General features: G+C 37.6%; 1 protein-coding gene across 1 annotated transcript in view; it reads left to right on the forward strand.

Annotated features, from left to right (window-relative positions):
• ACVR2B (activin A receptor type 2B) overlaps nucleotides 1-4,995 on the forward strand; it is a 565,434-nt gene extending 560,439 nt beyond the window's left edge. Inside the window, exon 11 of the mRNA XM_069647733.1 lies at nucleotides 3,525-4,995. Coding sequence (XP_069503834.1) covers nucleotides 3,525-3,719 — 195 coding nt within the window. The 3' untranslated portion in view covers nucleotides 3,720-4,995. The remainder of the gene's footprint in view (nucleotides 1-3,524) is intronic.
• Nucleotides 4,996-19,506: the final 14,511 nt, after the last annotated feature.

Consider the following 19,506-nt stretch of genomic DNA (forward strand, 5'->3'; position numbering starts at 1 on the left):
TTACAATATTGGTTAAACATATCGTGAAACACTGGTCAATTTTACAGAATGGTCCTGAAATGAAACTTCCCATTTAAACTGCTAAAAACATGAATTGTGTATCAAAAATATGCTGTCTCAATTTGAAAGGTTCAACACTTTTCCATGCTACATGTAACATTCTAAAAGGTGATCATATAACTCCGACAATCGTAGAAACATAAATATTGTTGAATCAGTTTGCTGCATGCCTTTTTGTACTGTTGTGGATACCTTAAACGAAGTCTGGATTAGTACATATTGATCAGACAAGAAAGGTTAGACAGAATAAATTAATTTAAATCCAATATGAATCTAAAACATGTGAAAAGGCCCTTTTCGAACACATTTTTTGGCAATTGTTTGCCTTTTGGAACACATTACCACCTCATTGTAAACGATGGAAATTGGATTAACCCAGCGAAATGTATTGAATTAATTCTTGACTATTTCTCCAAAATGTAAGAACGAATTTGTATTCTGGGCTGTTTTTCTCGAATTACATTTCTATGCATTGAAGATGAGCAGCCTGTTCTTCTATTAGATCGAGCTAATCTCCAGGACCTGGAAAGAGACTATGCTTCCCTAGTGTTTAACCCGGTTCTAACACATTAAACCATAAAGTTTGAACACCGAAGCATATCGAGATTGTCCATGCTATATCCTTTGTGATTTGATTTGAGTAAATTATAAGCACACACACAACAAACTAAATTGAATCCTGGCGCAGATGGAACAGTAGACTAGATGAGAATTTAGTCATACAGACATTAGTGCCATTGAATACGTACAAAAAGGAAAAAAAAGCTCTTATTTGAAAAGATGAGTCTTTAGTCCTGCTCGAAAGGTCAAAAGGGAATTAGCCCTCCGTGGATTCAGCGGGAGGCTATTCCACAGTCTAGGCCCAGCAACTGAAAATCTGCAGTCTCCTCTTCAAACACAGTTTGTCCTTGGAATGGTAAGCAGATATTTGTCTTCCGACCATTAGGCCCGAGCCGGGTAATACTAATTCAATGTATTCATTAGCTAGATTGGTGCCAGGACATTTATACATTTGTACACCAAACAACCAATCTTAAAGTTTATGCGGTCCTCTACCGCTAACCAATGAAGAGAGCGGCGGAGGCCTGAGGTTCAGATGTTTTTAGATACGCCAAATAGATTGAATTGGTAAGGGGTGTTTTTAAATGGATCTATGTAGCTAGTTGCTTAACTTACTTTAAAAAGACGAGTCCCGAAACATGTTGCACATTGATCAATATCAGAACCGTATTACCATGCATTTAAAGCTGATGTATTGATAACTGTTTTAAACTCTATTAAGTACTGATGGTTTCAATTTCACAAGCGATTTTCAAAAGTGAAGATTTGGTAACCCATTTGTTTGTGATGTTTAACCGTGACCACAGTTCCATCTGAAAGGTAATTTGAAACTGGTGTGCCGCAACCAAAAACCTCAAAGGAGCCACAGGGGAGCCAGGTCCTTGATGGTGAAAATGGGGCAGGGTGAAGAGACAAATTAAGTGGTGACAAGAGATAGAGACATGTGACTCCTATTTGTTTTGAGAAGGTAGACATCTGAAATGTGTGTGCAGGCAGACTGAAGGGGGGAAAAGGACTGGAGAAGGCTTACCTTGCAATCCTCTTGCTCTCTGGGCTTCATTTTCTACTGGAGATCTGGCATAAAATGTTAGAGCCATGTTTCCTCACACACACGAGCTGAGGTTCTCCGGGGAGGCTCAGGCTGCCAGTGAGAAGGAATTGTGGCTGCTGAATTCTCTGTAGTGTCCTACTCTGACTGGTTGTCTCCCCCAAACCAAAGAGACAGCTAATCATAGAAGGTGGACTTAGCTGAATACTTCCTGGACTGACTAAAAAGCAGTTTAGCTGGAGTACAGAACATGGTACACCACGATTCTGAATGGCTAATGAGCCTCAAAGGAAATGATCCAGGCATACTGGCCACTTTGAGGCAAGCCAGTCAGCTAATCCCTTCATAAACCTGTAAGGGAGCACATCTATTCATTTTGCTGTCAAAATTGTCAAATTGATCACAACTACTGCTGAGACCTTTGTGTCTGAAACCAGAGATTCCATGTTCAATAACATGGCTCATTAGGATAATGTGCCTGCTGCAGATACTAATTGGTAATCGGCAAGTTAGAGTAGCATAGCTCACATGGTAATATTTTCTGCTTTGTAAATGTGTTTAATCTCGGGCATAAATTTGAACCTCAATAAGCACCATCCTGGGGAAACCTCTGTATTGATTATTCATGTCACAGCTCAGTGGGCTATTGTTGCTTCTGCAGAGCTTTGTAAAACCTGTATATCAGTTCTTGGTTCGGATCCAGGCAGTGGACCAGCTATGTTTGTGCACATGAATTTTTATTACCATGCTAATAAACAGTTTTGTGTGGGGTAAGAGCTAACGTATTAACTGCTAGATCAACAGTGTTTTCATGAATGACCATGAATAATTGTAGGACCCAGTGCTAATTAGTCAGATAGCAGTACAGCTACCCGATTCATAGTAACTTGTACACAGGCTCTTCTAGAGCCTTGAAATTGGTATTTTTTAATCTTTCAGTGATTGAGGATGGAGGTCATTTGTACGACTTAAAATGTGGCACCCAAAACGAAACACATGTTTGAAGCCAATTTAAATCTCCTCGTGGCTTCAATGTAAGCCTGAGTGTTTTTAATATTTAAGAATAATTGGCCGATTAGTCCATAATTGGCAAGACCCTAAGCTGTTTTACATTATAATCTACCTTGCCTGTCAAAAATGTTTTTTTTTATAATAAAGGACCGTTAATTTAGGGATAACCTTACTATCGGAGGACCAACTGAGCAGTCTTCCGTGTAAAGATGCAAGTTTATCTTGCACACATACTTACTTACTGCTCTATGGGCAAAGCTTACATATCAGGAGCGAGTCTTCTTTTGAACAAAAATCTAATTTTATTTGTGATTAAATATGCTATGCTAATAGCTTTCTGAGTGGGTCATTATGAAGATGGAACAGAAGTTGTGACTGCCCGGATGTCTTGGCATGTCCTTAACACGTGGCTATGGCCCTGGAATCAGTCTCTGATTAACAATCATTTGCAGTTCTGTCCTGGAGGCTAGATCACCTCTGTCCAGAACTTCACTTGACACTCCAATTCATGTGAGTAGATCGACCTCACTGGGCAATGCTGACAAAAAAGGTATTAAGAAATCAAATAGCACCGGCCTGGTTATCCCCTGGTTTCCCTACCTGGATATTTAGTTTTGGGATTTGAGACACACTTGAGCTTTTTACTTAATGTTGTTTAATGGATAAATGTTTCAGGTAAATTCTGCTGCCACTGGTAAATGGCCTGCATTGGATGCCTTACATGCCTGGTTTAACCTTCATGAATTTCAATGGAAGAAAATGTATTAGTGCAATGTAGACACTATGTGAAGCTAAGCTGACTGTTATGCAGTCTTTGCTAAGACACTCTTCTTTTCACTTGCAGGGCTTGGCGCAACTCTGCATAACTATTGAAGAATGTTGGGACCATGATGCAGAAGCTCGACTCTCAGCAGGCTGTGTCGAGGAGCGGATTGCCCAGATTCGCAAATCAGTCAATGGCACTACCTCGGACTGCCTTGTTTCTATTGTGACGTCCGTCACCAATGTAGACTTGCCACCCAAAGAGTCTAGTATCTGAGACCCTGTTCACATCTCTTTCCAGACTCAGTGGATTTAAAAAAAAAACATGAATGCAGCTGCTATTTTATCTTGACTTTTTTATTATTATTTTTGGATTGGATCAATTTTACCAGCACATTGCTCTACTGTATTAAAGAAAATGGACATCTCAGCAAGCATTCAGGTGCCGACTTATGAATGCAGGAAAGGTGCAGGTACCTCAGAACCTCAACATTTCAGTTTTTTACTGCATTTTCTGGGTTTCTTTATTGGTCTGTCTGTCTTCAAAAAACATCTTTTGCATAAAGAGAACCACTTACCATCTTAGAAAATGAAATGCTGCAAACTTTGGAGGAATCCTTCAGACTGTTACATAAGATACACCTTGCTCAAAAGGATCATTAGCCCTTTTCCACTTTCTTTTTGACAGTGTGCTACAAAAATTGGTAGACGTGTCTTTTACGGATCTAACGGGTGTCATTGTAACAGATAACAAAAAGGAATCGAAAGAAAGATATAATTACTTGGATAGTTGACCGGGAGGCTGGGAGGGGAAAAAGTTATGTTGGACTTTGCAGCATTTGGACAAGCATTGCTTGCTATAGAGCTACTTCTCAGGAAAACTGTTCATGAGGGGGAAGGATATTTTTGAGACTGAGCTTTCTAACAGCAACTACGGGGCATGGAGAAAGTTGGTTGAACCCTGTTTTGGTGCCGTGAGACAATGCAAATTCATCAGTAATTACTAACAATATCTCAGGCTTGGGTGCTAAAATGAAAGGACCCAATCTTTGCACAGGTAACTCTACCCATAATGGTGAATTAGGAAGATTCTATTAAGAAATACCACATTGTCTTCTCTGTAGGTGAATGCCAAATTGGTTAATTTGGAAGTGTTTTTCTCTCTCTGTGGCAGTTCAGGGATTAAAGCCACATGGTTGAGTGACTATGCACAACCCAAACTTCCAGTGAGCATCTACAAGTTTAAGAAGGGGTGTGATTATCTTGTTAAGCGGTCAACCTCACTACAGCACCCAAGACATACAAAATGTGAAGTAATGCATCGATATTTTGCAATGGCATCAAATTGAGTTCTGTCATTTTTCTCCTTATCCTGGTTAAAAGCACTGAGTCTTAAAAGGGTGCATATTCTAACTACCATTGTACAATTATGCCATAATCTTGCTCTAGTCAGTGAATGTTCTAATGCTGCTGATTCAACACAGAAATATTTTTTTAATTTACAAAACATGCAATGTTTTAAAATAATAAAACAAAAAAAATCACATACACAAGTTACGTGGCTTCCGAGGTCTGAACTAAAAAAAAATCACACGTCATGACCACAGACCACCTCAAACCAGAAATACCTCAGATTTTTCTACTTGTATGAGTTTTATTATATATTTTGTTAGTTGTGTTGTCTTGTAGTAAGTATATTTTAATGTAAGTTGGCTTTTATGATAAGGGAGTTTTAAACGAAGAGTTCCAAAATCTCTTAGGAAGTACTACCATGTTTTTGTTTTATAAAATGCCCCATTGTAAATAACTGTATACAGTTGTAGAATAACTGCTTATATAAGGTATGTGGGCATTATTCACTCTTTGTGATGACTGTCTCCACTCTGTGTTTAACTGCTTGTTGTCTTGTTCTGGACAGTATGTCTTTTTTGTATAAACTTATTATATTAGGATCCCTGATCCGATAATGGCAGTCAAAAATATAAACGCTTTCATTTCAGTAAATGCACCTATCCAATTTGGTCAAATTAGAGGCAGAATTTGGGGCAATTATCTTTGTACTGTTGAGCTGCAATGTCTTCAAATTTAACAGAAAATGTTCAAGATGTTTGCAACCAACCCTGTCTCTCTCCGTTATAGTCAATCTGGGTTTTATTATTTTTACTTTGAATCTGAATTACATTTTCAGCAAATGTAGAAGGTGCAACATGTATATTCTTGATGCTTAACCCAGTAGCATAACCCATTTAGTTAAGTGGCTAATCAACATAATGACTGGTGCATTTTCTTCTATAATTTAGGCTTTAAAACTAGTCTGAGAGCTGAATTATTACATAAGGAAACACGCAATTAACTGCAGGTCCTGGGACAGTTAATTTGATGTATTCTTTGCAATCTCATATTTCCATTCTGTGGCATATTTGAGGGCCCATCTCACAAATTGTTGGTATACGCCTTGTGAACTTGGCCCAATGCATGCTAGCATAGACTACATTTACATTAATTTTATAATGTAATTGAAGCCTAGCTCACTGAAGTCATGCTGTGTGCTGCCTTTCTGCTCTGTGAGTAAGTGTCAGATATTTAAAATGGAATGTTTTTTGGTGAAAGTGTTACGTTTTTAAATGATCTCCTTCCCAACGCTTTTGTAATTGGTCACACCAAGAAAAAGATGTACTGTCTGTTACTTCTCTATCATATTTGTGCTGTAATGGATTTTCTTCGGGATTTTCAACACTGGCTAAAATATGTTTTACAGCAGTTGCTTTTTAATACCTAATTTCCTTAACAAGCTTTAACATATTTATTGAAAGTGCCATACATTATTTTGTAGCCTTATTGTAGACATTTCGTCTTTCTGGACATTGTATCTCTTACAATTATAAATATGTATATATGAAAGATATTTTTCTTCACAGGGAGTTCTAATTGACAGATTTCAAATCATAAACTGACAAACATGACTTCAGTTTAGTCAATTTTAAAATATTTAAAAATGTTGGACTATGAACACACCCCCCCACACTTCAATAACTTGGAATCAATTTTGAGAAATCGACAAAATAAGACTGGTGTTTTGATTGGCTTATTTTGGGTATTTGAATGCCTTTGAATCCAGAATAGGTGGCTGCAAGAGGGACTTTATATAGACATTTTACGGCATTCTGGCAATTCCAAAGGATTTCTGATACATTTAGTGGTTTGACATGGAAATACTGCAATCACTGCTTCCAAACAGTTGGCAACATGGAAATACTGCAATCGCTGCTTCCAAACAGTTGGCAGCTTGGCTCTCCGTCGTGGAAATTTGAAAACCTGAAAGCCATACTGAAGGATTAGAGAGAGGCACTTTGAACCCTAAAGTTTGTTGGGGTGCGCACACCGCCAAGACCTATACATGTAAAAGACTACTGTGGCAAGAACCCATTAAATCTACATTTTTATCAACATCACATTTTACCTTGACTTCTGGACGATGAGGGACTAGTTGACAAACCAGTGTGATAGATATACAATTGCAAATACAATGCATTTAAAGCAAGGTTTCACTTTTGTTTGCCTAACTCTTACCATTGTACACGTTGGCACTTCATAGGTCAGCCAAAATAAAAAGATTGACTTAGGGTTAAAGATGGTCTCTGAAATCTGCTTCAGCAGACCGTGCCTGTAGTACTTTAGTGTTGTAAGGTTTCTCAGAAATTGGGTTTAAGTGGCGCTTGCTTTCCCATACGAGTAACTTAGAATACTGAGATGTTGAAGTTCACATTGCACATTAAGAAAAATGTATGTAAAAAATCCTTTGAGCCATTAAACGTTCAATGTGTACTTTATTGCAATCAAACTTAAAGTAGCTTATTTTCAAAACAAGTTGAACGTTTACCCAAAAAACTATTACTTTATGAATATTTACGATTTTAAAAAGTAACAGTAGAAAATAAGCTTTAACGAAATGCATCTAGTAAACCTCCCAGTCTGCTCGAGCAATCAACGTGTAACTGACGAAACTCCATTATTATTTTTGGAAATTGTGATGTGGATTTATCCTCTACATAATTTGAAGTAATATACAATTGAAGCAATGGTATTCTTTTTTCAAATAAGCTTTGCTTCTCATTCTTGGTCATCACGTTGATTTGCACTGGCTTTTAATTGAAAACTTTTCATGTACATTTGTTTCTCTGGCTCCTGTCTGGGTGATTTACATTTCAATGTAATGTATACCACAGAAGCTTTTTTTACTCTGATTTAGTTTAAAAGATGCTATTCTGCTCATTTTCCTTTGGAAGCACAGATCAGCTGATTGATACAACCAACACCTTTCTGAAGGTCTGAAAAGCAATCCCAAAAGATCTAAAAAATAGGTCAAGACCAATTAATCTTTAACTCAAATTTAATCTTTAACTCAAATTTAACGATGAACCAGTGCAAGAACGGAGATAAATATGAATCACATTTCTGATGTTGCTTAAAATGCACAGTTGATTATTTCAAGTTCTCGATACGCAGAGACAGTTAAGGCATATCTCCTGGTATTTTGAGCATTCCCCCTTTGAAGTTAAAGGCTGTTTCATACGGAAAAGAGCAGAAAAATAGCACAGTCCCTTGCAGAATACCTCATGACATTAATGGTATGGTAGTTGTGTTTAGATTAAAAAGTCAGCACAAGGCTAAGCAAAGGATGAAAGAAAGTATTGTTTTTTTTAATGAGTTAGCACAGGTGCCATAATGTATCCTTTTATTCCCTTTTTTAACCCAGCAAAGCACGGGACACTGTTATGCATTGCTGAACATTCTATGTAAATTTTACTTGAAACTTTGCAGTGTTTAGGAATGTCATTTTATCAAGTGCTGTGGGTTATTATGTAGTCTAATTAATTAGTCATAGGAACTTTGTGAACTGATCTTTTGCTTTGTGTAACTCCCATCTAATTGCCTGAGAAAACGTTCACACTTGACAAACATATTCAGTGCTCTCATTAATGACTTGCCTGAATCCATTTTATTTTGCTTGTTTTAAGATATTGCCCCCCCAAAAAAGGGATAGTACCTGGGCAACCCACGAGGACATCATTTTTAGTTTACATTTTATTTTTAGAAATTTTAAGAAAATAAATTCTGGGAAAAACAAAATTGAGTTCCATCAATGGGTGGAAGCTTTTATGATTGACTATTGAACTAGGTTTACCATATTTTGGGCTATAATGGCAGTTAGTTTCGACAAAGAACAAGCAGGTTGTATAGAAAATGGCAGTTGTACAGATATTTGCATTGTGATATTTGCAACTTGCCTGTATTTTAGTATCCAGCATAGACCAACTCAAGAGCAGTTTAAAGTACAGTTATTAGTTGAAATTATTGGGTAGCTTCATGAATATTTTCTAATAGCCTAGAGCCAAACATATGGCCATGATGCTACTTTCCATTTAAATGAAAGTAAAGCTCCACATCCTACGATGTTCATGATTATGGATAGATTTTGATGCATTTTGCAGTAATATTTGTATTGTTTTATCAACAGTAGTTGTATCACTCAAATGTGCTGCTAGATTTACGGACTGTTCTGAATATATTTTGACATTTTTACAAACGTGGGGGCTATCCTCCTTGCAGAACAAGTTTGTGGCATTGACGAAAGATGTCAGATTTGGAGACTGCAAAGGGAAATAATCTGCCTAGGACATGAAACAAAACAATTATGTGAAAAGTGTAGCTTTTCAAGGAAGATATGTGCATTGCAAAAAGTATGTATTTAAAATGTTTGGATTCAGTGTGTTTATTTTCATATTTGTAATTAGAAATGTAAAATTATAATTTGGTAGCAGTTGTTTGTGAATCTGGAAACTGGGCGTTTTCAGGTGTAATTAAGTAGTATTCCCGTCTGAGGTCTCCATTTCTCTAGGATCACAAATGAAGGTTGCAGTGGAGACACTAAAAGCAACCGAAAGGCTACAACAGAAGGCTTTGCTTGAATTATGTATATGTTCTTGCCTGCTGAAAAGGTTTATCACAATTGAGTCCATTACTGCCAGAAAATTAGCATGAAATTATTAGCTAAATGACACACTATAAAACATGTGACACTGTACATAGAAAAAACATTTAAGTATGGACAGTAGACATTTTATACTTTGACCATATTGTGTATATATTATATATATATTTCTAGTTATACAAGTAAACAAGACTAGTCCTAGGATTATTTTATATAGTACCAGGATTTATTTTTGTAAACAGTGATTCTGTGAGGAACACTAATTTTCTATTATGCCAAACTGGAAATCCGCAAAGGATACAGACCTGACCTTTTGTTGCAAAAGTATCTTGTGCTTCTGCCCTTAAATTTTGTGTCAATTTCACGCCTTCTGCGGTTTCTCATTGAGAGACTTTAAAGGGTGAACTTTTTTCCAGTCCAGTTGGTTTATGTATACACATTCATATTACCTTTTGCCTTGCAACAATGTGTACATGGTGTAAAGAGTGGATTTGAGAGAAGCTCATATTTTGTGAAAGACAGTTCCCATCATACCATTTAAGAACTTTGTACATTTTCTGTACAGGAACCTTTAGCGGCTCCTGATTGGCCCCATCAGCCTTCAACTATTAACCGTGGCTAACATAGCTCTTAGTGGAAGGCCTTCGAGAGACCAGTGTGCTTTTGAGACAAATAGTAGAACAGCGTTAGTACACCTTATCAATGTCAGTAGTGTTTGGCGGATGGGGGTTGCTGCCGTTTTTGTTCCTTGCCAAGTATGCAGTAATTGGACACAAGCTGACAAGTCTGCAGTAAATGTTGATGAAAAAAGTGATTTGGGGGGGGGGGATTGCTTCTGGGCTATATTTTCACTTGGTAATCTTTCTCTCCTTCTGGGCTATATTTTCACTTGGTAATCTTTCTCTCCTTCTGGCTGGGTTACCACTCAGACCAAGACTACTTTTATTGTTTGGCATGTCTGGTTTCTTTTCAGGAGGGCTATTATATTATTGAAGCCTATGGAGTGTGTTCAAATTTCTTTTTTTTAAAAAATAAATGTAACTTAGGGTCGAATTTTGGATGTCAACATTGAGGTACCATGCTGTGGTGATCGTTTACTGAAGTAAATTCATCATCCCCCCCCACCGCATACTCTTTAAAGAGCTCTTGTCTGCATAACCAGAGCATGTGTTTTGTTGGAAAAACGTGAAAAGACCAATCTACATTACAGGATTTTGTCGTAGACTGACATTTCATCAAGTACTGTGATCTCAATAACTTTTTAAAATATTTATTTAGATTTGGTTCATGTATAATCATTGCCGTCGGAGTTTTACATACTACTTGGTCTAAAACGTTTCCTAAATGTATGTGTGTATATGAATGCAGAACTTTGCAAAAGAGTTTGTCATGGTACAATCAGCTTCCCGGATGGCAGCATACCATAAACTGAAACAGCTGGATTCTAGTGTAAATATCATATTGAAAGTTATGGTTACAATATAAAATACTAATCTTGTGCCTTTAATTTCTTTTAATGAAAAGCAACTGCTGTAAATCTTAATAGTACTTTTCTGACTGAATAAAAACTCCACCTCCTTTATTTGCCCGCATCTGATGTTTGTGTGCAATCTGTGATGCGTGTTTTTTCAAGAACCAATTACCTCAATCCCTGTATTAAACAGTATTGCCATGTACCAACACAATAAACCACTTAGAGCAGTTTTGAGAAGTGGCACTGGAGAAATACAATGTTCCACTGGCTCTGGTAAGGGTATTGAAATGTTTTGAGATGGTGTTGTAGATATCAAGCAAGTCATTCATATTACAAGTAGCTCCTTGGTTGTTCTGTACTCCCTCCAGATGCAGTTTAGTTATTGAGCTTCATGCCTCAATGAACAGCAAAAGTTACATAGTTTCTAAACTGTACTGATCCAAATGCAAGCCCTCTCCATCACTTTTTAGCACAAATATTAAGAGAAGAGTTCTCCTTGTGAGGCAGACACCCAAACCTCGACATGCACTTTTAACAACAAACACTATAACACTCTTTAGTATTTCGCCTTCCAACCAAAAACCCACTTCCTGGCTGAAAACCTTTTGCTTTTGGGCAGTGGAAGAAGGAACACCTTTCTAGCCTTGTTTGTAATCCACTTAAAAATGGCAAGTTTTCCAGTTTAAAATTATTAGTTTTAGAATAAACATGCAATGTCCTTCTGCCACTAACATCTTATGGCAAGTGAGTTTTCCATTGGGTGGCTTCTAGTTGGAAAATCCCCCTGAAAACAGAAGGGGTTCTCTTCAAGTGCAGGTAGTACTCGGGCACCTACTGCTTTATATGGCCATACGGTTATGAAGGGTGGTAGTGCCGTCGGAGAAAATAAGGTGGAGCACACTTGTGAAAAACAATGAGTGGGACGGTTTTGTCCTTCATTGGACTTTTTTATCGACCAATTGATCCCATGCTTTTATTAAGCAAGTGTTGAGCTGGCATTCATTGAGCCATGTAGATGATTTAATATTGCTGCAGGAACAATGGAAGTAATTGGTTTGTTCAATTCACTTTTTAAACTGCATAAACTCATTGCTGATTAATTTGTGGCATGCTTGCTGTTTCTGCCCACGTTTGAAAACAAATTCCAAATGTGGAATGCAACGGATGTGCAGCCTTGCTCTAAAACGTAAAATGTCTATTCGCACACATTTTATCAAAGTGTCTGCAAGCTGGTGATTGCCATGAGACATGTGTCTGATCACTGAAAGGCACTGCTGTGAACTGATACGTTTTCGCTTGAGTAAATTAATGGCACTGATTGATGATTTAGTTTAGTGTTCCAGCCCACACACCTTTTATCATCCATACATTTTGGCTTTCAAATTCATTTGAAAAAGCTGCTTCCATTAGTGGCTATCAGCACTCGTATGTATCACCTGATATTCAGCTTGCATATGAATTGCAAGCAAGTGGCCCATGTTCCCTACTTTTATCCGCTATAAATTTCATTTCCCACATTGCTTCCAATCAAAAACACATGAACAGGTCTTTAAAAACATGAAGTGTTGGAAATGTATTTACATTTGTCAAAAGTATACTTTTGTGAAGAAACGTGTTTTTTGCTCCTATGTCAAAACCTACCAAATTGCCTTGTGAATTACGATGCATAAGAAATGTGGTACAGCTTCACCCTCTCAAGTTCCGGGCTGTGCCACTGTATGTCTACTGAATGCCTTTGCAAAGTAATGTAGAGCATCTGTTTATGAATGTTGCGTGTTCTTTTCATGATGGTCATCAACGGTTTTTTCCTCCTGTTACTTTCCCACATTTCTTCCTTCCTTTGTCACTTCATATAAAGTTCACTTTGTGTGCAGCTTTGGCAGTTCTTGCATAAAGCTCTCCTGGCAAGTAGCATTTGGGCACATATGGTTAAACAACACAGCATAGTACAGAACAGCAGGAAAACTATTGGCACCACCAGAAAGAGTTCACAGCTTATATTTTTTTAAATCAAATGACGGGTCAGAATATTATGATGCCCACATCTAAATTTGCCCTTTATTACAAAATTTCATAAAACTAAAACTGTATTGTAGATTTGTCTCAGTTTTAGGATTTTGGCAAAGTCTTACGCTGTGCTAGTTAACTATGTTTGTGTGTCTATATATAGATTATACTATACTTAAGAGTTTGAAGCAACCTGTTTGGGATTCAGAGATTGAAGTATTGGGAAACTCTGAAGAGATTCCACAACTATTTTAGTAGTTTAAAATCTGAGAAAATCAGAAAGCTATCGGATGGTGAAGTGATTAAGTCTTTGTCCTTGGTTTGAGTTTTAAAAAAAAGTACTGTTTGTATACCAGGATATGTGAAATTTAAATGTTGTAGATTATATTTCACTATTGTAGCTATAAAATGTGTACAACAGATAACTTGTACTACAGATTTTGAAAACGTTTTACTGGAGTATCCAGTTCCAAAAATATATATAGTGCCCGCTTAGTTCCACAATCCCTTCCTGAATCAAGGCATATGTCCTGCAAATATTTTTCTCCAAATCCTACTCTGTAGCCAAAAAGGATGTCTGTATGTCCGCTAATGCATGCCTGCTGAGGCATTAAGTAATGCGAAACAAAGCAGAGTGACTATCCCCTACATGCTGTGTATTTGCTGATCCTTGGACCACAAAGGTTTTTGTACTTTCAATCCAGGCTGAAAACGAAACTGAAAAATTAAAAGGTGATGTTAAATGTAATGAGGTGATGTACTTATGTGAATTATGCATACACAAGTATACAAAGGTCCTGAAGAAGACATCCATTGTTACAGTTACAGAGAACATTGTATCATAGTTCAGTCATTTGCAGTGGATCTTTGTTTTTACTGTGGTAAACCTTGAAATGAGTAACTCCTTAAGTGAGATCTGTCATGTTTGGGGCGATGCTGCTTCAAATCTACTTTGGGTGTTAGAATAAACCAGGATGAATGTAGTATTTACCCAGTGTGAAGCAGCCGCATCTCAATGAATGAGGAAAATCTACAAAGGACTATTTCAAGTTTATCTTTTTGTATATGAAAATAAACAATACATTGCAGAAACATGGCTTGTCTCTTTTCTAATTATGTGTAAAGACGTGTTTTGTTTCCAAGCTTCGCTTATACTGAGTTCGAATTGAAATGTTCACACTTTTGCTGGATTCAAAATGTGCCTTGTTAGTGAGATTTTTCACATCCCTGTGGTGAGGGAAATAAAACAATCTAACCTAAAGTCAAGACTTCCAACCAAAAAATAACAATCACTAGATGGTATTGTCTATGGCAGAGCATTGAGCATCCTCAAGCAAGGATGTTGGCTGGTTGTGAAGTAGTTATTCCAAATAGTTAATACACCACACTGGTATACTTAAAAACATAACTCTATTATAAAATCTCTTACAGAATAACTGTATGGTACAATAAGTACTTTGAGTTACTGTTTATAAGTGTGTGAAATGTTGTATTTAAGTGTCATACATACCCTGCCAGCTCCTAAGCTAATTGTATGTCCTCTACCTGGTGGTATGCACAATCCATATGAGGCTGAGGGTGGGGAGAAAAAAGAAACCTTAAATATAAAAACACATTTAGATGGTCTTCCTCTGGACCCAAAGTGCTACACGTGAATAGTAGTAGTTCTCATTTAATTTATTTCACAAGTACATACACCTAAAACACACAACTACTGCATGTAATGAAAACCGATCTCAAGACATTGCCGATAAATATCGTAAAATTGTGTTCAAGTGTAAGAATGTATTTCAATGCAATAGTTGAGTCGCCACAGGAATATCCCTAGTATGTAGTTTCTTCACCATTGACGAGCCCAGCACATTTTACTATTTCTTTATTTATGCTGAGGGTCTTCCTTAAATATGCATTTTATTGCAGAATTAGAAAATCTTTTTGTAAGAATAGCTAATAAATATGTCTCACGTAAAGTGTTGTATGCTGGGTGAAAATGGTACATGCATTTTAGACTCTAATTCACAAAGACATAGTGGACAACAAAAGTTCTCCGGATTTCCAGGTTTGCCATACCCCTTCCACAGACTTGATATTTAGAAGGTTAAAGCATAATGTTAGATGGTAACATTCATTAAAAGAAAGGCAGCAATTTGAGTAAGCAGTGGGGGCTTCATAATACGATATCTTTTAAATGGGCTTGATTTAAGGGTTTAATCCGTTCTCTTGCATCCCTTATTTCAGTCATCTTTCAGAACCATTCCTTTGCCACTAAATGGCTTTGTCTATTCATAGTTTCTGGCATCTAGACTGTTCGACCCAGTAAGCTGTAGTTTGTTCCATACATAGGCTAGCCATGATATTTTCAGTGAATTGGAAAAGCTCCTAATGTAGCTAATTAGCTCTTGTGTTAGGGATGCCCGAGGGTTGTCAAGCCACAAAAGTACTGGTACTGAAGTACATTTCTATAAAGTACGGTATCCCCTATTCCTTCTGGACTGCAGAAGTCTGGGCACTACATTGGTGGGCAGGAATTTGACAGAGAAAGCATTCTCTGACTTGCAGATGTTTGCACTATGAAGCTCCAAATGTCTGAGCCATACATTGTTATCATTAGAGGGTCATTATCTTTGAAGACTCTTAATAGAATACTGACTCTGAGTCTCATGATGCCCAATATGGCTTGAGACATTGCAAATTGTTTTTTTTAATATCCTCTGTTCTTCTCATATTAGTAGGCTAGGGCACTAGGTAGCTGAAACATTAGTTAACTCTATTACCAGTGTAAATGTTTATTGATTTCTTATAAGAGGAGCTCACTACTTTTAGGCATGATTATTTTTTAACATTTTATGTTCAGAGACCAGTGCGATGTATTTTATGTAAAACTGTATTAGAAACGGTAATATGTTTGGGGTCCTGATTCTCAGGAACACATAGTATGCATATGCTGAGAAGGAAATTTGATTGGTGCCTATAAAGTCGGACATGATGCATTTTAGCTTCCAGTTTCAATGGAAGTGTTTGTATTGATATTAAAAAGTATTGGAGCCAAAACTGCACACTTGACGTAACCCATTGTTTGAATCACAAGTCCGAGTGCATCTGCAGTGGACATTCCATCTTGCAGTTAACTGAGTGCGGGGCAATTATCACTTTTAGGAGACGAGATGAAATTTCAGTTTGCTAAAATTCCCCAACGCTTTCTGCAATCAAGCAGGTAAAAAGCAGTTGAGGCTCCACGAAAGGAAGGTACTTTCTTTTAAAAATATTTTTCTTAAAATTAAATAAAAATGTAAAGCTTGATTTACCGACCTATGCCTTCTCTGAACCACAATTGTGTATCCACCATGTGGTTCTCTGTTAACCAAGTCATTAAGTGGCAATGGACAAAGATTGTAGAGGAACCATTCAATAATGAAATGTGCCAATAAGATTTAGGTGAGGAATCATTCCCTTATTTATTTGCAAGGACAATTTTAAGTACAGAGAAGCAGAAAAGAACTGGAAACCCAGCGCTTGTAAACTGAAATTAGTGAACAATGTAACATATACTAGTTGACTCGGGCTGCGGGTGGTTGTGTCAAGTTGTGAAGCCTTTGCTTAGTGCCCCACCCTTCAAAACATTTGAATTAGAACGATACAACCACACTGCGCCAATGTCCAACAATATCGTTTTAATGTTGGTTTCACAAAATAGGTTGACTTCAGAACCAGCCAACACGTGTTTCGAGTGCTGCTCTTTTTCAAGGCTGGGATAATAAAACGGTGCATTCAAAATAGGATTACAATTAATAACGCAATAACTTATTGCCATTTTATAGCCCCAGATCCAACAGTAAAAACAACCCAGTAAGCATCAGACGGTTTCAACCCAAGTTCAGAACCAATATCACATTTAAAATAAAATTCAGTCAACAAAGGATACATCAACCAATGTCCATTTCATAGTCGCCAAATCCACCTAACTCAAAAAGAAAAAACAAATGCAAGATACATGAAACAATAAACTAGTGCAAACATATCCATCCATAGGAATGCTACAATGTCTAGCGTGTCAAATCAGCCATACAAGTCTTTAATGGTAAATCTACCTTATGTTCCCAGGTATAAAGAGTCCACACTGGAAAAAGTGTCATGAAGGCTGTGCCACTATTAGATGCACGTAGAGGGTATAGATAGTTCAAAACGAAAATATTCATAAGACACTCTCCTAAGATTATAATCAAAAGTGAGGGTAAAAAGCCCTGTCACTGTTCTGCAAGAATAAATGTATATGCACGTGCATCAGGTCAAACTAATAATGTACGAAAGGACGCGTGATGAACTCATCTTGGATATGAATAAATGTTATAAAATTGTATACCTAAATCTCTTCGCAATTGCGCCTGCTGTCAATTCTGTCTCCATGCGTACTAGGTAATTTCAAAAACGCTGTGCCGATTAGTCCAATCCTGTCAGAGTAAATGGCATGTGGTGAGAAAACCAGAGCACTGTTAGCACGCGTGCATATTGTACTAATTGTCACCAATTAAACTGTAGCCCCAAGGGACATAATCTCAAAGGCAAGCCCCTGTAATCCCCTTTAGCTGTCAGCTCCTACCTTTACGAATTGCCTTTCGGCCGTGGTGTCTGTGCTTACAGTGACGTTGCTATTGTCACAGCAATGTGTAAAGTAACTTTTGTTTTCAGTGTAGCGTGCATCCACCAGCTGCTGCGTATGCCTGCCGGCCCGCCATCTTGCTAGGTCCAAATGTATAATAAACACCAATTGCCTATATACATGCTGGTTGGGTAATAGATTGCCCAAACTCTGCACTAATAACTATTTCCTGACAATGCATCTGAGCAGCCTTACGTCAAATTGATTGGATGTACCTTTAGCATTAAATAAGATTAAAAGGGGACCCCAGAGTCAATGGTTGGATCTAAATAAGTTGCCAGGTATAGAGTCTGGACCCAGAGTCTTATTTGATTTTTGAAGATTAATGGCCTTGCTTACTTCAAGAGAAAAAGCCATGGTGGTGTTATTTCTCTGCTAATAGATTGCTACCTCAAAATGTGTAGCCTACTTTAAATGTTTTGGGTGAAAATCTCTCTTAAATAATTAAGGCAAGTATGGCCAGACATATATGACTCAATATTGAGTCTGAATGGAGTTCATTCCAACTGTTTTAGCTAGTTGGCCTCCTTAATGGCTGAAAAGGGTCCCCCATATACCATTTTCCAACTCCATTTTTTTTTTTTTACTCATATCTCGCCATTTCATGATTTACACTTCTATTTATTTCATCTACATTCCTGGTTTTGCTTTTGAGAGCTGCCCATAAATCCTCTGGCCACTGCCTTAATTTTAACCAAGCATTTTTTGTAACTGAGACCATATTCCCCACAGCTCTAGTACGTAGTTGAATTATTGATACACATGTGCACTGTACATTGCATGTTGCACCTAGAGGGAGGAAATGCGGTTAATGCTCAGTTACAATTGTTCATAGGGCCACTTAATGTCTCATTACACTCCTAGAAAACAGTTACACACAGTATCATGGAGCATTTCCACAGGCAGGCGTGTAATGCAGAGATTTAAAAATATTTCCTAATCAGTGGTACAAAGGTAACATTATTCTCAAATCCTACGAATCAACAACAGCAGACAACCAAATGCAACCACACTGAATGGACAATGCCAGAAATAACAAGAACATAATTGACGCACTAACACCTTACATCACCAAAACAAAAGGAACTTCCACTCGACAGTCACAAAATTTTGAAGAGGAACCTGGTGAAAACAAAAACCCAAGAGTGAACCTAGCAGAATTTTTATGACTCACAACTGTACCAACACCTCAACAAGAGACCGACCCGGAAGAAAATCGCAACACCACTCCGAAAAAACAACGCTGACAATAAAACACAAACCAAACTACACCTTTTAAAATCCACTGCAAAACACTCAACAGAGATCTTTTACCTTCTCTGCGACAACGGCATTGGCATCATATTAATCACAGAAACATGTCTGGACGACAACTACAAAATCACACTCGATAGCTGCCTCCCGACCAACTTCAAATTCCTTCGGTTAAACAGAAAAAATAAAAAAAGGTGGAGACCTTGCAATAGCATACAAAGGACACCTGAAAATAAAAATAGACAACCTCTCAACATCAACTGCGAAACCATGGTTGTACACCTATCAGCGAATCCAAAAACTAACATCAAATTCATTCTGGTTTACAGACTACCGACATGCGATGCAACCTTTGTTGACCACTTTATAGAAGCCATCACTAACATAGCCAACAAGCATGAACACCTAATAATCCTGGGGGACTACAACAGTTGGTCAAAGGAGCAACACACTCGGCAGGACACCCTTGACGCAATCTTCGCAAAGGAAAAGCTTATCACCACGGCACCACCAATACTAATACTGTGGAGCGACCATCTCATCATACCATTCGTGATCACACTACCAACCCCAGTCCACAACCAGCCCTCCAAGCTCACAACCATCAAAAAAAGAAACTGGGAAACCGTCAAAGCAAGCAACCTAATGGAACTGGAGATGACCAAACCCTCAACTACAGA

The sequence above is a fragment of the Ambystoma mexicanum genome, chromosome 2q, assembly GCF_040938575.1.
Source record: "Ambystoma mexicanum isolate Mex_15411 chromosome 2q, UKY_AmexF1_1, whole genome shotgun sequence".
Classification (NCBI taxonomy): Eukaryota; Metazoa; Chordata; class Amphibia; order Caudata; family Ambystomatidae; genus Ambystoma; species Ambystoma mexicanum.